We start from the raw sequence: 27,854 nt of genomic DNA on the forward strand, positions 1-27,854 counted from the left end.
TCTTGCAAACATCTTTATTAATCTTGTATAAAAATAAGGTCCGTGGAGAGTCCCCGGATGGGGGCGGGAGGGGGGGCGAGGTTGCACTTTATAAGTTACCGGCCAGGCTCCCGCTGAGGCTAAGTACAGTATGGCTATGGGGGGGGGGGGGAGGGTGCTGCGAGCAGCATTTGGGGGGCGGGGCCGGCGATGCTGACGCCTGTAGCAAGATGAGAGTGCGCCTGCCCATCTGGGTGAGCCCCTGGCTGGGGCCAGCGGCAGAAGGGCTGCCCGGCCCAGCCGAGCTGAGGACCCCCTTCCTTGAGCCCCGTCTTGCCCCTCCCCATCCCCAGAGTCCATCTGTGGAAATGGGGGCTACAGCGAGAGGTCCGAGGTGACCTGCATGGGAGGTCCCGGGGGTCTCCGGCGGGCGCTGCGGCGGCCTGTGTCCGAGCGGATGTAGGGCTGGTTCCGCAGGTCTAGCAGAGAGGAGACAGACGCAGTTACCCTTCAGGAGTCTGCACGGGGCACACGCCTTACCCTCCTGGGGACCAGGTGGTATACATGTGGGAAGGGCCTGTCTATGTTTACCAGACCCCCTCAAACGCATCCCAGCATGCGGGTTCCAGGAGAGGGCAGCAGCACTCATTCCCGCCCCCCTCCCCCAGGGCCCCCAGGGCTATGGGCAGCCCCAGGAATCGGAGGCCAGGCCATCGGAGGTACCTGAGGGCTAGAGGGGGATCTCCTCGCCCAGGCTAGCCTCACAGAGGAGCCTGGATGTCCGCTTGCCAGTGCGGGCCGTGAAGGGCACCGTCTTGAGCACTGAGGGTTAGGGGGGAGGAGTGGGGAGAGAAAGGGAAAAGGAAAAAGACAGAAAAAGTAGCAAAGAGGCAGTGAGGCAGCCAGACCCCCAGGGTGGGAGGTGGGTGGAGGACAGCATAGAAGGACAGACGGAGGAGGAGACAGGCCTGGCCAAGCCCTCACCTGTGATGATGTCTTCAATGGCCCCATCGCGGTCACTCTCATAGATGAGTGGCTCCTTCTGCTGCTTCCGTTTCAGCTCAGAGATGAGGTCCATCTGTGGCCTCCGAGCCTTCGGTGGGGACTGGGGGGAGGGGAAGGGTATGTAGCTCCAGCTCCAGGATCCCCTCCCCCCAACACCACCACACCCTGTTTGGTGCCCTCCTGCCCCCAGCAAGCCCCCACTGCTGGCTGGAGCAGAAGGAACCCCTTCCCATCCCAGGCTACCCACAGGGTCCATCAGTAAAAATGAGGGTGTGGAGGAGGGCCAGATCTTTGGGATGAGGACACTACACATCCCTGCATGCCAGGGCCACGCTCAGGGGCAGCTGCCTACCTTGAGTGCTGGGGAGTCCCCTTTGCCTGGAGTTTCAGCGCCTGCCTCCTGAGCAGCCGCTTCTTTCTTCCACTGTTCCACCTCCTGCTCAGCTTTCTGAGGGGCCAAGGTTGGTCTCCATGAGCTGAGGCCTCCCTCACGGATCCTGCCCCCCAACAGAAGCAGCCCCACCCCTCCCACTGCCCACACGGAGAGGCTGCAGAACCCGGCAGTGGTCCCAGCTTGCCTACCAGGAACACATACCTTGTAGGCCTTGACGAAGCGACTGAAGAGGGTAAAGAACATGGAGGGGGACGTGGTCTTGGGGTTTTCTCCGAAGTATTCCACCACGGAGTCGTAGGCCTCCTGCAGACACAGCCTGTCAGCCCCATCGGTGTGGACCCCTCGAAGCCTGACCACGGCTCTGTCCCCCCATTAAGACACCAGCGACTTCATCTCTGCTCCTCCTGGCAGGTGGCCCCTCACTCCTACTCCATCCCCCAAGGTGTCCACTCCCGTCCAAGCCTTGGCTACTCGACCCCACCTAGGTTGCCCTGCTTACCCCCTCCCCGCCCTCCCCATCTCCCGGGCCTGGCCAGCCCCAGCCCACCTGCGCTGTCTTGCTGTCTGCCAGCAGCTTATCCATGGTGGGGGAGTTGGCCCTCAGGAACTCCTTGAGCACCGCGCAGTCATCCTGCCGCACAAACTCCCGCTGGGTCAACTCCAGGCCTCGCTGCAGGGCGCGCACGTCCCCTAGGATGCTGTCCAGGGACACTGGTGGACGGGGCAGTGGAGAGGCAGGGAATCAGAGAGGCAGCATTCCTGTCCGATGACACCCTGTGGTCGCCTTGTTTTCTCCCAACCCGTATCAATCTCCAGGGCTGAGCCGCTCCCCCAGCCCAAGGATGGGGGTACTGCCCACCCGTACCTGAGCCCGCCTTGTCCAGGAAGTGCAGGTCACTGTGGAAGCCTGTGAGCTGTGGATACTTCTCGGCAATGACCTTCACCAGGTAGTGCAGCAGCGTCTGCTTTCGGTCGGTCGACTTCATCTCCAGCAGCTGCAATGGCAGTTGTAAGCCACAGGCCACCAGCCCTCCCCCCTCTCCCAGTCCAGGGGACCCTTCCCCTCGCCCCTCACCACATCCAGACTCTGGAGCCGGAAGCCATAGGCTGCTCCACGCTTGCTGCTGTTCATGTAGTTGCCGAAGGCCAGGACGATCTAGGAGAGACGGAGAGCTCAGCAGGGCCATGAGCGGAGGAAACCCCTGAAGCATAAGCTGCACAAGCAAAGGTGGCACAGAGCAAGCCCCACACTCAGCCCAGTCCCGCGTGGACCCCCGAGGGCCATGACACATGGACCTGCATGTGTACATGTTTGACACATGTACACGGCTAACACCATGGCACACCCAATTTTGTCCTCTGTTATTCCTACCCAAAACTGTGCTGCCAACCTCTCTTCCTAGGCTGTGGAGTCGCCACCTTTCTAACAGCCATTTCTACTGCTGCCCTGGACTCCACTGAGCAGATTGGGTTCTGCTCATCACACAGTAACCCCAGGAAGGGTCTGAGGTGTGATGCTGTATGGGGGGAGGTGGGGGGGGGCAAAAGTAGGTTTACAGTTGTATCCACTTTTGAATACAATAATTAATAAATAATAATACAAGAAGACCCCAGCTGGTGTGGCTCAGTGGTTGAGCGTGGAACTATGAACCAGGAGGTCACGGTTCGATTCTTGCAAATGCTCAGGTTTCAGGCTCAATCCCCAGTAGGGGGCGTGCATGAGGCAGCCAATCAATGATTCTCTCTCATCATTGATGTTTCTATCCCTCCCTCTCCCTTCCTCTCTGAAATCAATAAAAACATATTTTAAGAATAAACTCTGAGAGTTCATTCTTTTTTTTTTTAATATATTTCTTTATTGATTTAAGAGAGGAAGGAAGAGGGAGAGAGAGAGAGAAACATCAATGATGAGAGAGAATCATTGATTGACTGCCTCCTGCATATCCCCGACTGGGGATCGTGCCCACAACGTAGGCATGTGCCCTTGGCCGGAATCGAACCTGGGACCCTTCAGTCCGCAGGCCGACGCTCTATCCACTGAGCCAAACCGGCTAGGGCGAGTTTTTATTCTTTTGCCCCATCCTGTGCATGGCCCTCACTCTCACCCTGAGCCTGTATGTGAGAGGTGGGAACATTATGTTTGTTGCAGCCTAGGTGTGCAGGGCAGGGCCTGAGTCTCCCTCTAATAAGACCTAGAACAGGCAAGGAGTCAAGGGGGGACCCTACCTCCCAGGCCCTTGCCCTGGCATCTTACTCACCTCCAGGATCTGGCGGAGTTTGTCAGACGACTTAATGGACATTGAGGCTGCAATGACGGCATTCAGTTGCTGGGGATGGGATGGAGGAGGCAAGGTAAATTGGGGCTGTGTGTGTGTGGTGGGGGCAAGCCCACAGAAGGCTCAAATACTCCCAAATGTCCTCCTGGAGCCCAGGCTTGGGGAGGCCCTCACCCCATCCTCACCCCAGGCCACACCCACACCACTCTGCCTGCCCCGCCCACACCGGCATGAGCAGCTGGACGGTGTCCGGGAAGTTGCCCATGAAGGTTAGCGCGGCCATGCGCTCCTGCAGGCGCGGGATGCGGCTGAAGCGCAGCATGAACTGGTCCTCCTCTGACAGCTCCTCCATCGGCCGCTGCTCCCGCTCGAAGCGGGCGATGAGGGTGCGCTCATACTCCGTGGGCAGGAAGCGGGTCAGCAGCTCCAGGAAGTCCAGGCTAAGGGCCTGGAGGTCGTACCTGGAGGCAGAGGGGTAGGCATTGCTCCATACCCACCAGTTCTCGAGAGCAGGATATCCCCTCCCCTTCCTTGATTGAGTAAATGAACTTCAGTATTTCACATTTGCCAACAGCTTCGGGGAACAAGAGGTAGAAGTCAAGGGAAGTTGGCAGCTGGAAAGCCCGGGGTCCGCAGCAAACATCAGTGGCAGATGTCCAGCTGTAAGTGCCTGAGCCTGAGTGCCCATAGCTGGGCAAGGAGGCGGAGGGGGTGGGGGGAGAAGTGGGGAGAATGGGAACATCTCAATCTGGCATGAACTCACAGTATGGCCTCAGTTTCTCCATCTGAAAATGGGAACAAGGTTCGCCCCCTATTGCCTGACTAGGGTTGATATGAAGCTTGGTGGGCTCTGTCCCATAGTTGGGGCTCTTTTACTAGGATCTGCCTAAGCACTGGCCAGCAGGAGGGCTGGGATGCCCACAAGCCCCAGGCAGAGGTACTCACGTCTCGATGGCCTGGCAGATGCGGTCCGCTCCCAGGTTGCCCTTGCGCAGGGTGATGGCCAGGTTCTTGGCCCGGTTGGCCTCAATGAGTGTGGCTTTGGTGGGGGCCTTCTGGGCTGCCTTACCCTTGAGAGCATTGAGGTCCAGGCTGGGACCTTGGGACTTCGTCTTGAACTGCTCCTCAAAGTCACTCATGTCCAGTTCCTGAGGGCACAGGGAGAGGAGGTGGGGCCGGGTGGGCTGGGGTCTCGTGCATTCCTGGCTGAGCACCGTGCTCATTGCTTGAGCCCCTATCCAGCCCTGACCTGGCCACTGGCAGAGAAAGAAACAAGCCAGTAATTCAACTTGACCACAGGCCCTGATGGGGGACACAGGGGAAGCTCAGGGAGCACTGAGGAGAAGGAGGAGGAGGAGGAGCAGTACCCAACCCAGGGGACCCAGACTCCAAGAAGTTAGAGATGAAGGAAGAGCTGAATTGGCCAGGGGGGAAGGAAGGGCATTCCAGGCATGAGGAACAGCTTGAGCAATGGCCTGGAGGCCAGAGAACACAAGCCTTTGGAAAAACTGGAAGTGGACCTGGCCGGCATGGCTCAGTGGTTGAGCGTCAACCTATGAACCAGGAGGTTGCAGGTTCGATTCCCAATCAGGACACATGCCCGGTTGTGGTTGTGGGCTTGATCCCCAGTAGGGGGCGTGCAGGAGGCAGCCTATTAATGATTCTCTCTCATCATTGATGTTTCCATCTCTCTCACCCTTGCCCTCCTTCTCTGAAATCAATAAAAATATTTTTTTAAAAACCAACACTGAAAGTGGATTGGAAGGACTGAAGCCCTGGCTGTTTGTGGGAAGGTGGTGGAGAGGGGTCTCAAAAGAGGGGAGAGAGGCCAGACTGGGGGGCGGGCTGTGCCCTTCTTCAGGGACGGGAGGGAACGCCTCCGGGGAGTAAGGAGGCACTGCCTACTAGAGTCACGAACCCAGTTTGGCTGAATGCCCATCCCTGGGCCTCCACGTCCTCATCTGTAAAATGGGGTGGAGGTGGCCACTCCTAGTGCCCAGCATGATCCGGGCAAGTCCCTTCCTTCTCTGGTGCCCACACCGGCAGCCAGCAAGGCCACACTCACCTGCAGCACCTTCTCATCATTGAGCTCAGTGAAGACAGTACCCGTGATCTGGCTGGGTTTCAGGGCTACCCAGTTTAAGAAGGGCATTCTGAACTTGGTCTGGATGGGTTTCTTGGCCTTCACTCCTGGGACAGGGAGGGAATGGTGAGTACTGGGGGCCATGGAGGGCGGGGTGGCTGGAGGGAGCCAGGGTTCGGCGAGGCCTGACAGGGCGGGCAGGAGGTAGTAGGAGAGGTGCTTGGAGGACACGGAGGCCAAGGTCCCACCCTCCAGCTGCCCCAGCCCTGGGTGGTCCACTTACCTGGGCCCATCTCTGGGCCCGGCTCCCCAAGGGCACCAGAGAGACCTCCGGGAGGCGGCGGGGGTGGGGGAGGCACCAGCCCATCTGGGCCAGGGGGCGGCGGCGGCGGCGGCGGGGGCGGCAGGACTCCGGGCAGCGGCGGGGGCGGGGGCGGGGGCTCCGCGCTGCCGGGGAGGGGCGGCGCCAGGGGGGGCTCCGCGAGCGGGGCTTCCTGCTGGGAGGGGAGGCCGGGCAGCGGGGGCGGCGGGGGCGGGGCTGCTGCTCCGGGAACCGGCTCTGCCGAGGGTGGGAGAGAGAGCCGAGGATGAGGACGGGGAGGGGGAGGTGTCCTGGTCCCGCTACCGTGGTCTGGTCTCCGCCTCCCCGCCGTGCGCACGCGCACTGGTCCCATTTCCCACGCACCCGCGTCTACCTGAGCTGCACCCGCAACCAAACCCTACCTCTCCCCCTTCCCGCCCCCACCCTGCCCGCTCTTCCGGCCGGTGTCCTTAGGCTGCCTCTCCAGGCCCTGGTCCCCCCACCCCACCCCACTCCACCCCGCCCCACCCCACCCGGCTTGGAGATCGGCGCACCTGGGCTGGGGGAGCTGCTGGGCACTCCCAGAGTCGGGGCATCACCGCCGCTTGGAGTTGCCACGGCGACGGGGAGGATCTCGATGGAGACAGCATCCCCAGGTCCCCGCAGGATACGGATTAACCCCTTCTCCTCCAGCTCCTCCACCTTCAGCTCTAGAGCCGAGGGCCTTGCCGAGGCCGGAGCAGGCCCTTTCTCAGGCTCGGGTGGACGCCTGGGGACGCCCATGGCCGTGGAATCGCTGAAGCGCTCCTGCAAGCCCCAGGGGAGGGGTCAGTGCCCACCCGCAGGCCTGTCGCCCAGCCCCATCGCCTTGCCAGGGCAGAGGGAGGGATAACGTCTAGAAGCCCCAACTGGGCTGCTCTTGGGAACCCAGACGCCCCCTAGCCCAGCCCCGGCCCCGGCCCCAGCCCCAGCCTCACCCGCATGGTCTCCAGCTCCTTCCGGGCCTGGCTGAGCTGCTTCTCCAGCTCGGCGATCTTAGCCATGGACTCGTTCTCCGCGTCCCGAAGCCGCTCTGTCAGCTGTGGCGGCGGCACATGGTGAGTTCCCACCCGCACCCAGGCACTGGCACCACCGGCGAGGGGGCGGCATCAGGCATGGCCGTCTGGAGAGCTGGGGGCGGCTTCCTGACGCACAGCCCAAGGTGTTGGGTGGGCCGAGCCTGGCACTTGAACCCAAGTGGGTGAGGCACTGAGGGCGCTAACGTTCTCTCGGAAGGGGAATCCAAGGCCCCACTAATGGGGGAGGTAGGTGAAGAGGCAACCGAGCTGGGAGGGGCCTTAGGCTGGACGGTCCCCCCAAGTCAGGGCCTGGGGTCTGGGCACTGAGAGAGGAGGGGGCCTGTCGTCCTCAGGGGCCCCCCACAGTGTAGGAGCTCAGTGAACACTCACTGAGAAAGACACCCAGAGGATTGAGGATGTAGGTTCAGGTAAAACTCAGGAGCCAGGCAGCCATGCCCAGTTCCTCCTAGAACCAGTGGTAAGCCCAGCGCCTGATGCCGGTGTGGGGACCTGTGGGCCTACTATGTTCCGGGCCAAGTTCAGGAGCGGCTCTCACCAGGGTCACCTGCTCCTGCAGCTCCTCCATGTGCTCCAGCACGGCGTTCTTGGTCTCCGTGTCCTCCAGCAGCACGCCCACATCGAACACATTGTCCAGGTACGCCTGGATCTGCACCTGCAGCTTGTCGCTCTCGGTGACCCGCAGCCTCTGTCTCCCAGAGGGAAAGGCGGGTGAGGCCTGGTGTGAGGGGGGCTTTCCAATACCACCCCATCACCACCAGAGCCCAGAGGAAGGGGCCGGAGCCCTAGCCTGCTTTTTCCCTTGATTCTTTTTTCTTTTGAGTTTTTGTTTGTTTTTAGATAGAAAGAGGGATAGAGAGAGAGAAACGTCGATCAGAGAAAAACATCACTGAGCAGCTGCCTCCTGCATGCCCCCCACTGGGGATCAAGCCTACAACCCCAGCATGTGCCCTGACCTGGAATCAAACTGGTGACCTCTTGGTTCATGAGTCGATGATCAACCACTGAGCCACACTGGCCGGGCTCCTTTATTCTTTATTGAGATATAATTCACTATTTTAAACTGTACAGCTCAGGAGTTCTTAGTATAGTCACAAGGTTGTGCAACCATTATTGCTATCTAATTCCAGAACCCTGTCCCCATTAGCAGCCACTCCACTCCCCATTCCCTCCTCCCCGGCCCCTGCCAACCAACCACCAATCCACTTTCTACTTCTATGGACTTAGCTATTCTGGACATTTTCTATAAAAGCATCATACACTATGTGGTGTTTTGTGTCTGACTTCTTTCACTTATCATAACGTTTTTGAGGCTCTGTGTTGTAGTATGGATCAGTATTTCATTCCTTTTGTGGCTGAATAATATTCCCTTGTGTAGAAATAGCACCCTAGCCTGCTGCTAGTCATGGTTTTATCAATCCGATCCCAAAGGCCCTCCCCCACGAAGCCTCCCAAGGAATTCGAGAAGAAAGCTGCAGCTTCTCTGCTCAGGCCAGGAAGCACCAAGCCCCCTGTCTGCCTTCCCCAGGGAAAGGACCTGCCATGGCCGGGCCCATCCGGTGTGCGCCGGCTCTCCCTTTGGCCCAGTCTCTCTGCACTCCCCATTGTGTGCTCCGGGAGCCAGACCCAGGGCCACCTAAAGCCTGTTCTCATGCCCGGCTTCATGGAGTGGGTGTCTATTATGTGGCAGATGCCTTCCTATTGAGAGTTATTATTATCGCTAAGATTCTCCTATTTTACAGATGGGAAGACTGAGACTCAGAGAGAAGAGACCTATCCAAGGTCACATTGGCTAGGAAGTGACAGAGCCAGGATTTGAACCCAAGCCTGCCTGACCCCAACACCCATGCTGCCAACCACTGAGCCATACTCCGGGCAAACGGTTAAGTCCGGGGGAGAGTGCAGGGCTCACCTCCAAGTACAGGTCCAGGCCCAGGTGGGTGAACTCATATTGCAGGAAGACTCGGAAGTTCATGTTCTCCACTGAGTGTACCACGATGTTGATGAATTGCATGCAGGCCACCTGGGGGGTGGGGGACATGAGCAGGTCTGTGATCCTCTGGGTGAGGGGTTCTTAGTGTCTTCTGCCCCCCACATACTCCCCAAGTCTGCCTCCCTCATTTCTCACTCCACAAACCCAGCTTTGTCCCTACCCATATTTCTCTCCCATGTCCCCTCCCTCCTGCCTCCCCCTCTCAAACATCTAACCCTCTCCCCCGCCCCCAACCATCAATCCTCATACTTTTCAGGTGCAGATACCCAGGCCCCTGGCCACATCTTGCATCTGAGAGTGGCCGAGCCCCAGCTGGGCCCCTGAGCTCACCATGAAGTCGATGTTGCTGTCTTCATTCCGGAAGTATTCCATCAGCTTTTCAAAGCGGTGCTGCTCCCCACACACCTGGGTGGGGACAATGGCTGTCACTGAGGCCCCAGTGCTACACCTCCTAAGCCATCTTCCAGCTGCTACAGGCTCCTCTCAAGTTAAATCTCAGTCAGGCCATGATTCTCTTCTGCTCAAAATCTCTCCTCCCCCTCGATCTCTCATAACCCTCCCCCTCACTCAGGCTGCACTGGCATCCTGGCACATCCCCACCTCAGGACATTTGCACTTCCTGATCCATCTGTCTGGTGTGCTCTTACCTGAGATAGCTGCCACGCCAAGTCCCTCACTTCCCTCGCAGCTCTGATCAAATCCCACCTTCTCAGGAGGCCTCCCTGACCACCCTGCAACCAGCTTCCCAGCCCCTACAGCATCCCTCACTTTTTCCCCATAGCACTGAGCATTTTCTAACACACTATGTAATTTGCATATTTATTATGTTGTTTATTATCTGCCTTTCCCTGCGTATTTCTTTTGTTAACTGATCACTAATACATCTCGAGTGCCCACTCTGTGTCTGACACATACTAGGTGCTCAATAAATATTCCTTAAAGGTATGAAGGCCATGTGCTGACTTCTGCATCGTATTCTCAAGCATTCACTTCTCATGAGCCAGTTAACCAGAGTCAGCAACTCTGAGATGTATGGATCAAGTCCAACTTGGATATGGCAAGGCTGAGGGTCAGAGGGTCAGCCGATGCTCATAGCTGTCCCTGTCACCCCAGGCAGTGCCCCTCCGTGACTCTACATCTTCTCTTCAGAGCTTCCCCATCCCAGATTGTCCCCACCCTGTGTTCCCCAAATGTCCACCTCAGATCCCCAACTTCCCCCAGCAGAGGCCACAACTGCCAGCAGGGCTCTAAGCAACACTAGAGGACAAGTACACCTTTGGAAGGGGGGACCTCCAGTACCTCCTTGAAGTTGTCAAAGGCTGCGAGGATGATGTCGTGTCCTCCCCGCACCAGGCACACAGCCGCCAGCAGCTCCAGCACCAGAGCCTTGGTTCTGGGGAGACAGGTCAGGTTGTCCCTTGAGAACAGCAGGCCCAACGCAAAGGTGGACAGGGGCCTGGCTCATGACAGGCAGGGCAGCTGGTGAGGGGGGTGGAATGAGCCTGAGCAGTAGTCCTGAGAATGGGGGGACAGAGTAGGCAAGCGGTAAAGTAGCAGGAAAATCTAGATAGAGAAAGGCTAGGGGCCTGGACCTCACCTGGGGTTCTTGTTGTTGAGGCTCAGAGCAATCTCATTGACACAGGCTGGGTGGCTCATGACGAGGCTGAAGCCAGACTGGGGAGAGGGAAGAGGTCAGCTCCTCCAGGCAGACCCCCAGGACTGCCAGCACTTCTGGGATCGCCAGGGCCACACCACTGCCCTTGCGCTTAGGAAGTTCTTTATATCTATCCACAGCCTCTTCTGAGGCAGCCAAAGCCTGGTCCCTCTTTTTAAATACCTTTGTTCAAAAGTCAGTGTCAGGACTCAGCACCTTGGACAGGGAGTCCTCAAAGGCCGGCTGAGTGAGGGAGGACCGGCTTCACTTATCACTCCTCCCACTGAAATAACCCAGAGCTGCTCTCCCCATGGGCCTGGTGACCAGCCTTTCTTGGTGGGTATGCCTAAGTCCCCACGTGAGACACACCCATGCCCGGGGTACTCTAGGGGACCTGACCTGGAAGGGGCAGAAGATGGTCGGCCTCAAGACCCTGAGCCAACAGCCCAGATGCCCAGGTCCTCCAGTGGAGGACAGGGTGGGGGCACAGTCGGTCCCAGCACCTCAGCGGCTTAGGCAGCCCCTAGTAAGGACTGGCCTGGCTGACCAACCTGGTAGTTCATGATGGCACGCAAGCACATAATGCAGACGTGGACGTCATCCTTCTGGCTGACGATGCGCGAGTTCCGCAGCGTCTTCCTGCTGTGGGCTGGGGTCAGCCTGGGCCGGGTGGGGAGGAGGCAGCAGGGGTCAGAGTCCCAAACCCAGCTTCCTGGCCAAACCCCCAACACTCAGATGGCCTCTGGGGTAAGAGGGGGGCACATGCACCCAACCAAGAGGGTGGCTGAGGACAGGAAGTTCCCCTCAGTCCCGGCCTGGGGCCTGACATGCTGGGGAGGATGTGGAGGAGGGTGGGTCAGAAAACAAAGACCCTTAACAGAAACTTGGCATTAAGAAGGGTCACTGTGACCCAGCCAGTGTGACTCAGTGGTTGAGCATCGACCTAGGAACCAGGAGGTCAAGGTTCGATTCCCGGGCAGGGCACATGCCCCGGTTGTGGGCTCAATCCCCGGTAAGGGCTGTGCAGGAGGCAGCTGATCAATGATTCTCTCTCATCATTGATGTTTCCATCTCTCTCCCTCTCCCTTCCTCTCTGAAATCAATAAAAAACGTATTTTTAAGAAGAAGAAGAAGAAAAGAAGGGTTACTGTGCTGTGGAGATGGGGAGCCTATGAGAGAAGACTGTCAAAGCTTGGAAACCGCCATGCAAATGCTCTCCACAAGGGGGCGCTTCCGGCCACATGGACTTATCTTTGGAGAGGCGGCCTCTGAATTCAGACTGCCTTGTCTCAAACCCCAGTTCACCACTCACTGTGCAAGTTACTTAGTCTCCCTGTGCCTCCGTTTCCTCATTTGTAACACAGGAATGATAATAGTAGCGCCTCTCTGATGGGGTTGTAGGGACTATGACATGAGCTCAGCACAGTGCCTGGCACGGAGGAAATGCTACTAGTATATGAGTGCGCTTAGTCACTCTTTGCTAAAAAGCGTGATTCTTTTCGTTGTTGCAGATCTCGCCAATGGTGACGTCCGCATCAGCTCTTCTTGACAGTCTGTCACATGTCCAACAGCACCGTGAGGCCCCGCCTTGCCCTTCTGCCTGCCGCATTACCCTGCGCTCGTCATTGCAAAACTATGCCTCTCGCTCCCGCTGTGCCTTCTGCCTGAAATGCCGTTCCCTGTCCCCACCACTGCCCGTTCCCTGTCCCCACCACTGCCCGTAAAGCCCATACCCTCGTCAGACACAGTTCCCGTACCACCTCTCCCGGGAAGCCTTCCTGATGCCCCAGTGGCCGCCTCCCTTCTCAGAGCTCACAGTCACACCTCCATGACAGCCTGTCACGCATTGTCCCCTACCAGACCAAGGACTCCCCAGGGCAGGGTACCTGTCTCCTGAGGACCTGCTGCCATGACTGATACATAGTAAAGGCCAAAAAATACTGGTTCAATGAATGAATGAATGAATGAATGAAGCATGTTGTGAGCTTTTGGGTCTTAACATGAAGTTAGTCCTCGTCCTACCCAAAGGAGGAAGAGAGGAAGGTGGGCATCCTCATGAGGCTCCAGGGCCATCTTCTTCCCTCGCCCCACCCCCCAGCAGGATGCCTTGAGTTAGGGTGGGGTGACCTATCCACAGCAGCTTGAACCCAGGGGCATCAGTTGAACGCCTCACCCCACCCACCACCACCCGGGAGACCACCAGGCATGCACCTGCCCCCAGGCAGCTACATACCGGGGAGAAGGGGGGCACCTGGAGGCCGCATGGAAGAAAACAGGGGGTTAAATGGATACAAAAGGGGTCCCATTCACCCAGAAACCGCCTCCTTATTCCAGACCCACCCAGATGCCCATCCCTGCCCCGAGCTCTGTTTGAGGCCCTCACTCTGACCCCTAATGCCAGGCTACCCCTCCCACCATCCCTGATGTCCCAGAGTGAGGCTGGCTGTATGCAGAGATCTAGGGGTGAAGTCTCCTTTCTCCCCATCACCCCGCCAGGGGGCCCACGTACTTGACGGTCAGGTGGCGACTCCTGGGCTGTGGCACCGAGGAGGCGGGTGGGCCCTTGCTGAGGTCTTCCACTGACTGCTCCAGGGGCTTGCCCTTCTCCGAGCTTGGGGCCCCATTGTCTGTGCTCTCCATGTCATACCTGAGGGTCAGAGTGGGGTTGGAGGCCAACACTGCAGGGGTACTCAAGAGAAGAGTGGGGGGAAGTGAGGGGAGAGACGAGGGGCAGGAGGAGGCTGTGTTCTTGGCACTGTGTTGGGTTTAGGAGGGGGAGAGGGAACAGTGGAATAGAAGAGGAAAACACAGGTCCCAGCTGGGCTCCCCAAGATACATCCCGCCCCGTCCATGGCAGGCCTTCAGGAAGAGGCATGGCTCAAGGCCAGTGCAGGGTCCAGGGTGGCTAGGGCTGCACGGGGTGGAGTGACCAGGGGAGCGGCAAGGTACAGAAAGGCGCGGATCAGCATTCAGGAGCAGCACGCGGGCAAGGGCCGGGTCTTACGTGACGGAGCACTGGGCAAAGGCCAGGTAATCGAGGAGCACATCCAGGCCGCGGTTCTCCTCGTTGAGGAACTCCTGCACCCACCTGCGGACACAGGCTCCTTCAGCGCCGGCAGGAAGGTCCTGCCCAGGGTGGGCACACAGGACAGGCACGGGCCCCTGGGGCGCACTTTCCCCAGGGATGCTCGGGGGCTCAGGCAGGACCCACGGCCTGGCCATGCCTCAAGGGGTGTGGGTAGAGGAGGAGGCAGAGAAGCTGTCCTGGATACCTACCCCGGAGGTGGCCCACAGGGGAGAGGAGGGGTAGGAGGCGGACTCAGCAAGGGAAGCCCCGGGGGCTGCCTGGAGGAAAGCTGAGCCCTGGCTCACCCAATGTGGTTTGTCCTCAGGGAGATCTCCAGCTCCCGCAGCACCTGAGTGGACTCCTGGACTCGCCTCTTAAACTGGGGGCCAAGAACGGGAGTCTAGTGGGTGGAGCCCCGGCTCCCACAGGCCCACCAAGCCCTGCGGCAACAGCCAGCCCTTCCCCCATTACTGGCCTTTCACGTTCAGCCGCCCCCACCACCTCCTCACACCTGCCCAACAGAATAAGCATTCTCAGGCTACACAAACTCCCCCATGCACAGACACGCAGGGTGCACACACAGACCTCCATACACAGACATACAGCACACGTGACACCCAGGACCACAGGGCACACACACATATTCAAACACGAATACCCCAGGTACACACACACATGCACATCCAGACACAAATATAAGGTACCTACACATCTACACACAGACACGTGGGGTACACACACACCCTGTACATGGACTCAAAGATACACACAGCCCGGTTGGTGTGGCTCAGTGGTTGAGCGTTGACCTATAAACCAGGAGGTCACGGTTCGATTCCAGGTCAGGGCACATGCCTAAGTTGCAGGCTCCATCCCCGGTGGGGGGTGTGCAGGAGGCAGCCGATCAATGATCTCTCATCATTGATATTTCTATCTCTCTCTCCCTCTCCCTTCCTCTCTGGAATCAATCAATAAATATATATATTTTAAAAGGTACACACATATCCATATGTGAATACAAAAGTACACACATGCACATTCATGCACAGACACATGGGGCGCACACACCTATACAAGTACACACGCGTGTGCAGTGTAAGCACACACGGGATATGCAGAGGAACCTGTGCAAGCGCCTGCCCAGGGCACTCAGTCCCTGTGAACACACACTCATACATGCACCCACACAACCACAGGCAAGTTTATACACACAGCTACTCCAGCTGCCCAGAGCTGGGAAGTGCAGGGGGAAAGGAACAGAGAAAAAGGGGGAGACGTGTACCCCCAGGTTGGACATCCAATCCGATGCTACCTTTCGGCTGACCCCACCAGTTTCTAGGTAGCTCTTCAGCTTCTGGATATAGGCTGTGGGGGGGTTCTTGACTTGAAACCGCTCCTGGGGAGATGGAATGGGGTGTACAGGAACCAGCCAGGGCAAACGACCAGCCTTTGTCCCAGCATCCCATTCTCAGCTTTGACCCCAGGTTCCTAGGGAATACCAAAGCCCTAACCAAACCATCAGCCAGGCCACTTCCAAAGACCCCAGGCCTGGGCCAACTTTCCTTCGCACTGTGGCTCTAGCACAGCCTTGGGTGGAGTATGGAGGGGTCAGTCCTGCCATACACCCCACCTGGGAGGAGGGGACTCAGACCCCCCAGTAGTGGGCACCCTCCCAGCCCCACCCGCCCTGGCCCACACCCAGCCCACAGCTGGGCATGCTGGGAAGAAAACACTGGAGGGACCTTATGAACGGGCCCAGGTCTTCCGCAGGCTGGGGGCCCCTTCCCCAGGACACTACCCCAGCTGTCCAATCACCTGGGATGTTAGGTACCCGTGTGTGCCCATCTCCTGGGCTCCTGACTCCCCCGCCCCACCCAGCGCTCCAGGAGCCACTCCCACAAAGAGGTGGTGACCTATCAAAGGCCTCCTACCAGAGGAGCTCCCATCCTTCCCACCCCAGGCCCCTCACACCTGCCCAGCCCTCCACCTTCCACCTCTCCCAAGCTTTTGAGCCCAACCTGAGAAGCCAGGCCCAGTGGCAGGGACCCCCTACTACAGCCTCAGAGCCTCTGGCGGTAGCTCTCCCCCGCTCCCCAAGGCTAGCCCTTTCCCCACCCCCATCCCCAGACTCCAGCCCTGCCAGCTCCTCCCCTCCATTAGCAGCAGCAGAAGGCCTAGCCCTGGCTCCCAGGGGAGACTCCCTGCTCCCCTCTCCCCACCCTCAGCCTCCCGGCCACAGGCCCGCCTCCCTGTTCACTAAAATCACTGCAGCCACAAGGCCCCACCCTGTCCCAGCAGTGGGAGGGGTCCTCCTGCTACCATGGACAGCAGCCCTAGAAGCTGGCAGGGCCAGGGCAGCCAGTGAGCCTTGAAGGTGGCAGCCCAGGCTCCTGACTGCGCAAACCAAACCAAGGCAGGGGGTCTAGTCCCTGCTCCACCACTTAGTAACCGGTGGGCTTTGGGGAGCTGCGTGGTGGACGGCAGCTCCTCCGGACCCAAGGTAAAAGGAGGACAGGGACCCTGCCCACTTCCCCTGGGGTCAGGCAAAGATGTCCAGCCCCGGGGGATTCCCTTTCTTCCCCCGCCCGGAGCTGGAGGGTGGACAGAGGCTGCTCCAGGAACCTGAGCAGGAGGATGGTGACACAGCCCCAGCTGAACTGGCGAGCTCGTGGACTAGCCCCCGCCAGCTCTTCAGAGGACAGACCCAGCCCTGCTCATGACTCATGGGTCTCCAGGGAGGCCCATGTCAAAGAGAGGGCGATTCCGGAGCCCTGCAGATGCTGCCAGCACCCCAGCACCTCCCCACATGCTACCCTGGCCTCTGGGTAGGGTCTTGGCCAGGGGTCCTCAAACTTTTTAAACAGGGGGCCAGTTCACTATCCCTCAGACCGTTAGAGGGCCGGACTATAGTTTAAAAAAAACTATGAACAAATTCCTATGCACACTGCACATATCTTATTTTGAAGTAAAAAAACAAAACAGGAACAAATACAATATTTGTATTTGCATGTGGCCCGCGAGCCATAGTTTGAGGACCCCTGGTCTTGGCCCTTTGGGCAGCATGGCAGTGCCTCCTCTCCAGCCAGCCCCAGCCTGGCCGGGGCAGGGCATCCAGTAGCAGAAGGGTCCTGGTACCCACCTGGTCACAGATGAGCTCCCACTTCTTCTCGTTGTCATACTGGCTCAGCAGCTGGACCTTGTCCGGGGGCAAGTTCATGCAGTTCTGGGAGTGGGAGGACAAGACAAAGACCCTGAGCCTGGGGCCCAGCAGGAAGGGAGGCAGCACGGGCATTTTCAGGGAACCCACTAGGGACCAGCTCCCTAGAGGTCTGCCATACACATGAGTCCCTGTCACCCTCACCCCGGGAGACAAGTAACATTAGCCAATGAGGAAACTGAGGCACAGAGGTGGAGCGCCCTGCCCTAGGCCCAACAGCTAGAAAGTGACACTGAGATCTGAATAGAAGTCTGCCTGACCCAGGGCCTGAGCTCTGTCACCCCACACCAACTCCCCGGCACTTCCTGGGACCTCAAACACCTCTGGGCTCATCTCCCCATCTATACTAATGAAAGGGTAATATGCTAATTAATATGCTAATTAGACCAGACATCTTCTGGACAAAGCCACGGTGGCAGGGGCTGAGGCAGAGGCGGTTAGGGGTGATCGGGCTGGCAGGGGAGGGCAGTTAGGGCAATCAGGCCAGCAGGCAGGCAGGCAAGTGGTTAGGAGCCAGCAGTCCCGGATTGCAAGAGGGATGTCTGACTGCTGGTTTAGGCCCGATAAACCGGCAGTCAGACAGCCCCCAAGGGGTCCCAGATTGGAGAGGGTGCAGGCTGGGCTGAGGGACACCCCGCCCCTGCACAAATTTTGTGCACCAGGCCTCTAGTGTGCAATAAGAAGGTATCACCCCTTCTCCATTGGGGCAAGAAGCTAACAGGAGAGCCATCTACAGCCAGGCTCCAGTGTGGCCACACACCACCAGGCACCACATGCCCAGCCCAGGGCACCAGTGTCTCACAAACACCAGAAAAACCTTTTTGTTGATCCTCACCTGAGCATATTTTTCCAATAATTTTTAGAGAGAGTGGAAGGGAGGGGTAGAGACAGAGAGCTAGAAACATCAATGTGAGAGAGACACATCGATTGGTTGCCCCCCACACGTGCCCCAACCAGGGCCGGGATCGAGCCTGCAACCGAGGTACATGCCCTTGACCCTTGCCCAGAATCGAACCCGGGACCTTTCAGTCCAAGGGCCAACACTCTACCCACTGAGCCGAATCGGCTAGGGTCGTGGTCGGCAAACCGCGGCTCTCAAGCCACAGGCAGCTCTTTGGCCCCTTGAGTGTGGCTCTTCCTAAGCCTTAGGAGTACCCTAATTAAGTTAATAACAATGTACCTACCTATATAGTTTAAGTTTAAAAAATTTGGCTCTCAAAAGAAATTTCAATCGTTGTCCTGTTGACATTTGGCTCTGTTGACTAATGAGTTCGCCCACCACTGGGCTAGGGCAACACCAAAAAATCTTGCAATGACGCAGGCAGCAGCCTTCTTCCCCATCCCTCTCCAGCCCCTCCCACCTCGTCACTTCTGGAAGGAAGGAGATGGAGACAGGCTGAGGGAGCTGAGGTCAGAGGTCAGGGAATTCCAAGCAGGTGCATCATGGCTTCGGGGGTAGGAGGGGGGATTCCAGTGGAAGGTCACCCAGCCACAGGACCTGGGGAGCGCAGACAGCACGCTGGGTCTGTGGCCCAGGCTGGGTCTGTGGCCCAGGCAGACAGCACGCTGGGGTGGCCCAAGCTGGGACTCCCCTCAGGAGCTAAGGAAACCTCAGCAGGGCTCTGCCTGGGTCTTCATGGGTGTGGTGTCCCTGTTGAGCCCTCCCCACGGGGCAGGCATACGGTCCTGCTGGGGCTGTGGAGTCACCGGGTGTTGCCAGCACTCAGGGCTCCCGGACCCCCAAGACTTAGCAGGTCTTCCTAATAGACCCAGAAGACGATGCCAATTCACCCCAATGCAGTAAACCTCGGGTTTATTGAGTGTCTACTATGTGTCAGACCCAGGAAACAGTTCTTGCCCCCCAGGAGCTCCAAGCCTCCTCAGATGACATGGGAGGCAGCCTGGTCCCCGGCTCACGTCGCCCTGACGCCCAGACAGGAGGCCACAGCTGGAACTGAGAGGGGCCACACCCACCGAGGCCCACAGCCAGCTTCCTCTCTGGGGTGCTGGGCCTAGCGCTAGGGCTCTGCCCAGACCTCATCCCCAAAATCACGGCCCTGGGTCAGGCCCAGACCACAGGAAGCTGCGCGCTCAGCCCCCATTGCCCAAGCTTTCTGTCTGGGCCCCGAGGTGAAAGGTGAAACTGCCCTTCCAGCAGCCCCCAGGCCGGCGTGGGGATGCGTCACTCCTCACCCCGCTTGTGAAAGGAGCCCCGACTGGGGAAACTGCTGCTGCCTCAGCCGCCACCTCCTCCAACCAACCACGGCCACAGCCAGAGCAGCTCCTGCCCTTGGGGAGGGGCTGCCCCAAGGGCCCTTGGGGAGGGTTCTACTGGGCCAGGGAGCCTCCCTGCTCTCTCTCTCTCTCTCTCTCTCTCTCTCTCTCTCTCTCTCTCTCATCCATCCCCACCCCACAGAGACCCAGGGCGGGGCAGGGCTAAAGTGATGGGGCAAGGCTGAGGGGAAGGAAGAAGCAGTGAGGGAGGGAGGACAGGCAATAACAAGGAAACCGGAGCAGAACCAGAGAGGAGGGAGGTGGGGGGTGGGGGTGCGGTGAGGGGCAGCTGAGCCTTAGGCAGTGGTTCTCAACCTTCTGGCCCTTTAAATACAGTTCCTCACGTTGTGACCCAACCATAAAATTATTTTCGTTGCTACTACATAACTGTAATGTTGCTACTGTTATGAATCGTAAATATCTGATATGCAGGATGGTCTTAGGCGAAGGGGTCGCGGCCCACAGGTTGAGAACCGCTGCGGCTTAGAGGGAAGAGCCATTTCCCAACATGGGTCTTTCGGGGCCCTCACCCAGCCCGGGACCTGTTTGGGGCCTGGAATGGTCCCAGCGGCACCAACCATCCTGGGGGCCGGCTTTGCCTGAAAGCTTACGGAGCCGGGAGCTGGGCACTGCTCTGAGCCTTGCATGCAGGTGACCACTGTCCACTCTCACTCCATCACTGGCACCATGATTAGCCCATCTTACAGGTGCCAGCACAGATTAGGGACTGGCCCCAGGTTACAAAGCCAGTAAGAGGGGAGCTGGGTGGGCTTTGAGCCCAGAGCTAACTCTGCCCCAGAGCCCTGGCCCATCCCCCAGGACGCACCATGGTCATTAGTGGGGAAGGGGAGGCCTCTGCTGGAGCCGGCACACCTGTCCTGACCCACAGCCTCGGCCCACCCTCTCTCCTCTGCCCCTTCCCCACCTGGCCCCCCTCAGGCCCGCAGGCCCACATGCCAGCCTGCCAGACGGGCTAAATTTAGGCTCCGAGATCAGAAATAGCTCTGACAGCGCTGAGCACTAATTAGCAGCTGTTCCTTGGCTATGCCCACCGAGGAGATGGGCACCCTAGGGAGCGGGAGAGGGGCCAGTGGATGCCACTCACTCTGAGTGGGGTGAGGCCACCCTGAAAAATAAGAACAGGCCCCCAGACCCAGGGCTCTCAGCAGGGAGGCAGCACGATGGGGCTGAGCCCTGGGAGACTCGTAGAAGTCTGGCTGACAGAGCTCACATGGACCAGGAAAGGACAGGGAAATCCAGGGGTGTGTGACTTGCCTCCTGGGGCGGGGGCTGCTCTTGGCCCACCAGCCCTATCACTTCTTTGGTGAGGAGCCTCAATTTCCTTCTCCATAAAATGGGCACACTTGCCTGGCCAGTGTGGCTCAGTGGTTGAGCATCGACCTATGAACCAGGAGGTCATGGTTCAATTCCCAGTCAGGGCACATGCCTGGGTTTCAGGCTGCGTCCCCAGTGTGGGGCGTGCAGGAGGCAGCCAATCGATGATTCTCTCTCATCATTGATGTTTCTATCTCTCTCTCCCTCTCTCTTCCTGTCTGAAATCAATAAAATACATTTTATAAATAAATAAATAATACAATGGGCACACTTCCCTCCTGCCTCAGACCCACAGAGCTGCTAGGAACCCCCGTGCGAAGCTGTGTTCTGGCGGCAATAATACTCTTCGTGATGCACCACAGCGAAGAGGCAGTCCGGGGATGGGGAAGTGCGTCTCTGATCCCAAGGTGAGGGGTCGTGTGGTGAGCAGAAGTTAGTGAAACATCCAGATAAAACAAACCTGCCTCCAAGGCTTGGCCAAAGATGACCTGGCCCTTCAGCACCCTCCCCCACTCCCTGTATGCTTTGGGTCAGAAGGAGGAGGAGGTAGGCTTCATCTCCTGGGGCGTAGCCAAGAAAAGGAGCTGATTTCCCAATGTTTCTTTCTTTCTTTTTTATCCCAATATTTCTATTAGAATGTGTGGAGATCAGCCCGGCCTGCATGGCTCAGTGATTGAGCGTCAACCTATGAACTAGGAGGTCACAGTTCGATTCCTGGTCAGGGCACATGCCTGGGTTGTGGGCTTGATCCCCAGTGTGGGGTGTGCAGGAGGCAGCCAATCAATGATTGTCTCTCATCATTGATGTTTCTGTCTCTCTCCCCTCCTTGCCTTTCTGAAATCAATAAAAATATATTTTTTTTTAAAAAAAGGTGTGGAGATCAGTCTCCTCCTTCCCTACTCCTACCTCTCTGAGTGCCAGAGGGTCCTCCAGCCTTGCTCCCCGAGGACCAGGCCCTTGCAGGTCTTTAGGACACCCCCCCAGTGCTGACGTCAGGAGGCGTCCCTGGAGACTGAGGGGCTCCAGCTACATCTGGACACAGCCACACCCTCCAGTTTCACTTTCATTTGAGCTGAGACTAATTCCAACCCACCTGCCCACCCTCTCCCCTGAGGCCCGCCCTTGGAGCCCCAGGATGCCCTTGAACTTGGGCACCAACTCCAGTCTCAGACCAGCCCTGCAGGGGTTCCACAGCCCAATGAGCCTAGAAGTGGCCCTGTCCCCCAGCCCCCACTTCTCCATCTATCTCCCCCACCCACCTCTATCTGGCCTCAATCTCGGTTTTAGAGCTCTCAGCATATCTCTAAAAACAATCAATTTTATCCACTTTAAAAAATTCCAACATCTAGATTTTCTGGGGCTTTTAGGGCAAGCAATCCAGGCTTATAGGAGAGGGTTGTGGGGTAACCCAAGCCTAGGATCAAGTACTGAGAACCCCAGAAAGTTAACAGTTTCTCCCAACAGGGTTCAAGGATTCCCACAGCAGGGACAAGGACAAGCAGGGTGGGAGCCAGGGCAGCAGGCACTGCCCATAAAGCCAAGTTGATAGGAGAACAACAACAATAATAATAAATAATCCCAGCCTGGCTGGTGTGGCTCAGTGGTTGAGTGTAGATGTCTGAATCAAGAGGTCACAGTTCAATTCCCAGTCAGGGCACAAGCCTGGGATGCGGGCTTGATCCCCAGTAGGAGGCATGCAGGAGGTAGCTGATCAATGATTCTCTCTCATCATTCTCTCTCATCATTGATGTTTCTATCTCTCTCTCCCTCTCCCTTCCTCCCTGAAATCAATGAAAATTATATTTAAACACTAATAATAAATACTCCCAAAACATTCTGTGCGAGGTTCCATTCTAAATGCTTTAACTCATTTAAACCTCAACAACAAGCCTACGGGATTGATACTATTTCAATCCCCATTTCACAAATGAGAAACTGAGGCACGGAGAGATTAAGCCGCTTGCCCACGGTGACCTGGCTGGCAAGTGGGTAAGACGATTGCGTTTCCTCCAAAGACGGAGCACCGAGGACTATGAAAAATGTGGGTCCTGGCCCTCCAGGGTCTCCTGCAGACAGCCTGGCCCAGTCTCCCGTCTGAGGAATCAGGAACAGCCAGCCCCATTTCCTGCCACCCAGCACCCTACGCTTCCTGTTGTTGCCCACACCGAGCTCTTACTCACTGGGGAACCCCCCCACCACCACCACCACCAGCGCACCCTCTCTCAGAGGGAAGTGGAGGCCTCCCTGCCCCCTTCCACATGTGCATACAGTTAACCAGCTACCGTTAGCAACACCGCTGCCCCACCCTCCAGGAGAGGCGGGCCCTCCCTCTCGTGGTTTCCGGCCGCCAGGCAGTTTTCGGTGTAGGCCCTACTGCTGCCGACCTGCATGATGGCAGGGAGGGCAGCCTGGCCGGTGATGGCTAAAGACAGCAACCTTGGTTGGTCTTGGTAAGGGGGGTGGGGGCAGGGGAGAGGCCCAAGTGGGCTCTTTCATCTCGAAGGGCCCCAAGATGGAGAGGACCGGACCGAGCCCACCGTCATCCCCGCCCCCCCCCCCCTCCTCCGCCTCACAGTGCAGTGTTTACTGAGCACTTGCTCTGCGTCAGGCACGGTGCTAAGCCCTCTATCTAATCCCCTCAACTCTATTTCTTTTTTAATATTTTAATTGATTTTTCAGAGAGAGGGGAAGGGAGAAGGATAGAGAGATAGAAACATCAATGAGAGAAACATCACGCAGCTGTCTCCTGCATGCCCCCCACGGGGATCAAGCCCACAACCCGGGCATGTGTCCTGACTAGGAATTGACCTCCTGGTTCATGGGTCAATGCTCCACCACTGAGCCACACAGGGCGGGTCCCTCCTATTTAATCCCTCCAACAGTCCTAGGAGGCCGGCATATGCCATTACTATCCTCTCTTTTCACACGTGAGGAAAACTGAAGCTCGGAAGGGGCAGATAACTTGCTCAAGGTACAAAGTGGCAAAGACAAAATGCAGCACCCAAGCTTCACGACCCCAAAGCCCAGGAATCTCCTCTGCCTTTCCCATGAGTAACCCCGGCCGCTCCCAGAGGCAGGAGGCCCAAGCCACCTTCCAGGGCTCCACGTTTCTGGGAAAAATGCAGAGGTGGCCCTCTGAGCAGCCCCACCTGCTCCTGCCCATCTCGCCCAGCTCTTTGCCAACTGGCCCCAGATGTCACTGTGAATCATGCCCACCGCATCCCTGGGGGCCAGGGCCAGCATGTGCCCGCCCTGCCTGCTGGGAATGTCAACCCGCAGCCTCTGCCCAGCCCAGCATCTGACCACATGGCCACCACTCCACTGGGATCCTCTGTGTGAGACCCCCCCAGAGATGGGAGGCACAGGGCCTGAGCCACCCCACAGCTACATGCCCCCAGACTTCATCTGCCCCACCCCAGGGAGTGGGACAGATAGTCGAGGAGACAGCGCCTCCCTGGCAGGCCCACAGCATGGAGATACCACCTCTGCTCCTTACACCAGCTCCAGCAGGGAGGGGGGGGTCCAGCTAAAGCAGGATCCCAGCACCCACACCCTGCTTGGGGCTGTCCTGACCCCTCCACACAGCCTAGCCAAGTGCCCATGACCCTGGGCACAGGCTAAGGGCACTCCCGGGTAGCTAGGCCCCATCAGGCAAATTCTTCTCCAAGTGGTCCAGCCTCCTTTTGGATGCCAGCATCACTCTCAGCCTCAAGGACAACATCCCAGTCACCTTCCCTGGATCCCGTTGCCCTAAGATTACAGGCTCCTCCCTGCCCAGACAGATCAGGGTGTCCTCTGCCTGACCATAAGCATGGCACTCCTGGCAGGCCTGGAAAGAGTGTCTTGCCATCCCAAACCCTAACCCTGGCCGGGGAAGGCCTGAAGGGGCAGAAGACACCCAGCCGCGGGCATGGCACAGGAGAGGCGAGAGTGCAGAGCTGGCGGGCTGGTTTCCCACCATTGCAGCAGGCCCATGTCGCTGGGCAGCATCGCTCCTCCGCTGTTGCTAAGGCAGCAGGCGGAAATCCTGGCTCAACCTGCCCTTTCTCCCCACCCCCATTTTAAGCAGGGGCACCCCTCTCTCGTACAGCCTTCTTAGAAAAGTAGGCCCACACCCACCCTTGCATGGGAGAAAGGCTGCCAGGGGGGAAAGGAAGGGCAAGCTCCCGCATCTCCTTTTTGGCTGTGGGCCATGGTGGGGGCACCACCCCTCACCGACAAGATGGGCCCCACAGCCAGGAGCCCAGCAGTGGTTTGGGGTTTCAGGATCCTGCTCCCTACCAAGAATGAAAGAGAGGGCGGAGCTTAAATGAAAGGAAGAGGTTCCCTGGGGCCAAGTGACTAGATCCCAAGGGGCGGGGACGTGCTTCTCCCATCAAGACTGGGTGTCTCTGGGGGAGATGGCCCATCACTCTCAGCCGTTTTAGGTTCTTCTCTTGGACATTCACGAAGGGCAGGACTCAGATGAAGGCCGTGCTCAGATGAAGGCATGCCCTACAATTCCCATCGCCAGGCCCGTGGGTTTAGCCAAAGCCTTAGTCCTGGGCAGCCTCAGGCAGGGACCAAGGCTGCCACCCAATGGAGCTCATGCCCCTGCTGGTGGGGAGTTAGAAGAGCCAAGTTCTTAGCCAAGTAACCTTGGGTTGAGTGCATTCTGTCTATACAGGATGAGGGACAGGGTGATCTGTCCCCAGGAAGATGAGGTGTAAACACACTGGGGCAACCGGGGGCTGGGGTGGTGCTGCCCTAGATTTCTACCCAGCCACCACCCTTTCCCGCCCCCCCCCCCCCAGGACACCCTTTAAGGCCCATCTTGGGGCCTCCACCCTCCACACCCTGGTACTTAGGCACTCCCAATGGCATTTCGTGTCAGACTCAGCCAATCTGTGCAAAGGCCAAAACGCCAGCAGAGCAATCAAGTCCCACACATGCATCAGAACCTCAACCACTTGACTTCTGGACTTTCTACTGGTCTGAATTATTCACATGGTTCCTCCTCATTAGTGCATGTAACAGAGAAGGAATTGGGGCCTGGACCTCACCCTGAGAGCCAGTCCAATCCTCATCCATAGACACACACTCAGGGGGCTGGGGGTTGGGGGGGAAACCTGGGTTCCCCCGTCAAGCTGGCAGGGGTCCAGGGATCCACCAGCAACTCAGGCTCCCCAGATGGCCCCAGACACCATCTCTCTTCATTCTCCCCCTCTCCCCATCTGCTCAGCTCAGCTCAGCTCTGCCAGGCCATGGGTTTGGGGAAAGGGGAACAGGTGTAGGGATGGGGTAATCGGGGCCCAGCCTGGTATGAGGTGTCCTTCAGAGTCCCTCCCTCTCCCATAATCAAGCAAGATGCTTCTCAAGCATAGACCAGACCCCACCCCATAGCCCCTCCAAACCCTCCGAGCCTTTCTCCTGGGAGGGGGCAGCAGCCAAGATTTCCAGGAACTGTTAGGAGGGGCCATGCAGAGGACCTGGCAAGGGCAGCCTACTCGCCAGGGGAAGGGAAATGATGTCAGGGAGGTAGAGGGGAGAAGCACTGAGACGGCCACCAGCCACCACTGCTCTGCTGCCTGCGCCGCCCTGGGCCCCCCAACCCCCCTCAGACCTGCAGCGCCAGGCTGCTCAGACTGGGCAGTGCCTCTGGGGAAAGGCAGGGCCTTATTCGCCTGTCACCCAGTGTCCAGCAAGGGAGCTGACAGGAGACAGGCCACCAGGCACTTAGAGAAGGGAGCCTGGGAGCCTGGGACAGGGCTGGGCTGGGGAAAGGGAAGTGAGAATGAGTGACCCTTTCTCCTTACTTCTGCCTCCCACCAGGTCTTAGGGAGCCCCCACCCACCCAACACATCCTGACTGCCTCTAGGCTCGGCCTGAGCTGATGGCTCCCTCCCCAGTGGCCAAGTCCCCAGATCCCCAATTCCCGGGAGCAGGTGGCAGTGGGCAGTGTGGGTGCCTCCAGACTTTTGCTCCCCACCAAGCCAGAGTGAGCAACTCTTCCTGACCCCATCCTTCCTACCCTTAATCCCTGCAGTGGTAGGAAGGGGTGCCCAAGATAAGGACCCTGGGCAACCTCTCCCGGATAGAGGGGGCGAGAAACACAGCATCCCCTCTGCAGGATCTGACAGCCCAGCTGCCAGCAGCCTAGGCACCAACACATCGAGACCAAACACCCAGCTCCGTCTCCAGCTGCCAGGAGGTGACATGTCACCTCTGCCATCTTTGACCCTGAGACACCAGCAGATGCTCCAGACCCGTGCCTGGTGGCCGGGCCTGTGTGCAGTGGCGAAGGGGGTGTCCCGCGAACCCCTTTTCCGGGCTCCACTCCCAACTTGCTCACAGGACATTTTTGCTTAGACCTTTAGATCCGAGAGCTCTGGGGGGATGGGGTGTCTTGGGGCGGGAGACTGGGTGGTTGAGGAAGAAAGTTTTGGGGGGAGAGTGCTAAGTCACTGAGAGAAGCCACCGTCGGTGCCACCCCGCGGAGGGCAGCCACTGGGCTGGGGATCTCCAAGCGGTACCTGAGCCCCCGGGGGGCGGGGACGCGTGCCGAGCTCCTGCCGCCCCCCCTCCCCAACACACACACACACACACACACACCCCGCCCGCGCCCTGTGCGCGGCAGGTCAGCCTCACCAGAACGCGGTTGAACCGTTCTTCCAGCTCGCCCGCCGCGGGCATCGGCTGCTTGGGCGCCGCGGGCTGCTTGGGTGACGGCGCGGCCAGGCCCGCGGGCGGCTCTGCGCTGCCGGCCGCGTTGCCCATGGTGGTCCCCACCCAGCCGGCCAGGCGCCTCCAGCCTCGGAAATCCAGCTTTCCGGGGGGCCGGGGGCGAGGCTCCCGGCCTGGGGGACGAGGTGAGCCGCGGCTGGCAGCGGTCGCGGGGGGCTCGGCGACGCGGGAGCTCGGCTCAGCGACGCGCAGGGGCCCGGGCGCGGCGTCCCATCGCGGCGGCCCCGTCCGAGGAGCCGGGCGGCGAGCTGCGGGGTGGGGGGAGGAAGTCAGGCTGCAGGCCGCCGGGGCCAGAGGGCTGGGCCGGGGGCAGGAAGCTGCGGCGCGGGCTCCCCCCTCGGCGCGTCTCGAACTTCTGCTCTCGCTCCCGGTGCGCGCAAACCGCGCTCCGCCGCCGCCGCCGAGCGCCCAGCCCCAGGGGGGCGGGCTGCAGGGAGGGGGCGGGCGCGGGGTGCCGGCCGGGGTCCGCGGCGGCCATGG

At 58.8% G+C, this 27,854-nt stretch overlaps 1 protein-coding gene across 3 annotated transcripts; it reads right to left on the reverse strand.

Annotated features, from left to right (window-relative positions):
* Positions 1-27,854, reverse strand: FMNL1 (formin like 1). 3 transcript variants are annotated; one of them, XM_036341018.1, is made up of 27 exons: positions 27,279-27,854; positions 16,965-17,048; positions 15,138-15,221; positions 14,134-14,207; positions 13,766-13,849; positions 13,271-13,408; positions 12,995-13,012; positions 11,313-11,421; positions 10,705-10,781; positions 10,407-10,500; positions 9,438-9,512; positions 9,027-9,137; positions 7,653-7,802; positions 7,016-7,117; positions 6,593-6,845; positions 6,021-6,296; positions 5,720-5,844; positions 4,600-4,802; positions 3,881-4,115; positions 3,637-3,705; positions 2,454-2,534; positions 2,244-2,373; positions 1,926-2,089; positions 1,580-1,681; positions 1,337-1,432; positions 964-1,084; positions 1-458 (listed from the first exon to the last, which is right to left on the reverse strand). In XM_036341018.1, exons 1-27 carry the CDS (start codon positions 27,405-27,407, stop codon positions 355-357), a joined length of 3,288 nt encoding a protein of 1,095 aa, XP_036196911.1. In that variant the 5' UTR covers positions 27,408-27,854; the 3' UTR covers positions 1-354. The 3 variants fall into 3 exon arrangements, with proteins under 3 accessions (XP_036196911.1, XP_036196912.1, XP_036196910.1); XM_036341019.1 differs by lacking the exon at positions 12,995-13,012 and adding an exon at positions 703-801 and having other exon boundaries at positions 15,108-15,221; positions 27,279-27,629; XM_036341017.1 differs by lacking the exon at positions 12,995-13,012 and having other exon boundaries at positions 15,108-15,221.

This window comes from Myotis myotis, unplaced genomic scaffold (assembly GCF_014108235.1).
Source record: "Myotis myotis isolate mMyoMyo1 unplaced genomic scaffold, mMyoMyo1.p scaffold_m19_p_17, whole genome shotgun sequence".
NCBI lineage: Eukaryota > Metazoa > Chordata > Mammalia > Chiroptera > Vespertilionidae > Myotis > Myotis myotis.

Bases quoted from the DNA above. Each gene is read 5' to 3' on its own strand.
- FMNL1 (XM_036341017.1), bottom strand. From the start codon at position 27,407: ATGGGCAACGCGGCCGGCAGCGCAGAGCCGCCCGCGGGCCTGGCCGCG. The intron at 13,850-14,133 runs GTGAGCCAGGGC...CTGTGTCCGCAG, and splicing joins CTGAGGACAAACCACATTGG to GTGGGTGCAGGAGTTCCTCA. The intron at 4,803-5,719 runs GTGAGTGTGGCC...CTGTGCCCTCAG, and splicing joins ATGATGAGAAGGTGCTGCAG to GAACTGGACATGAGTGACTT.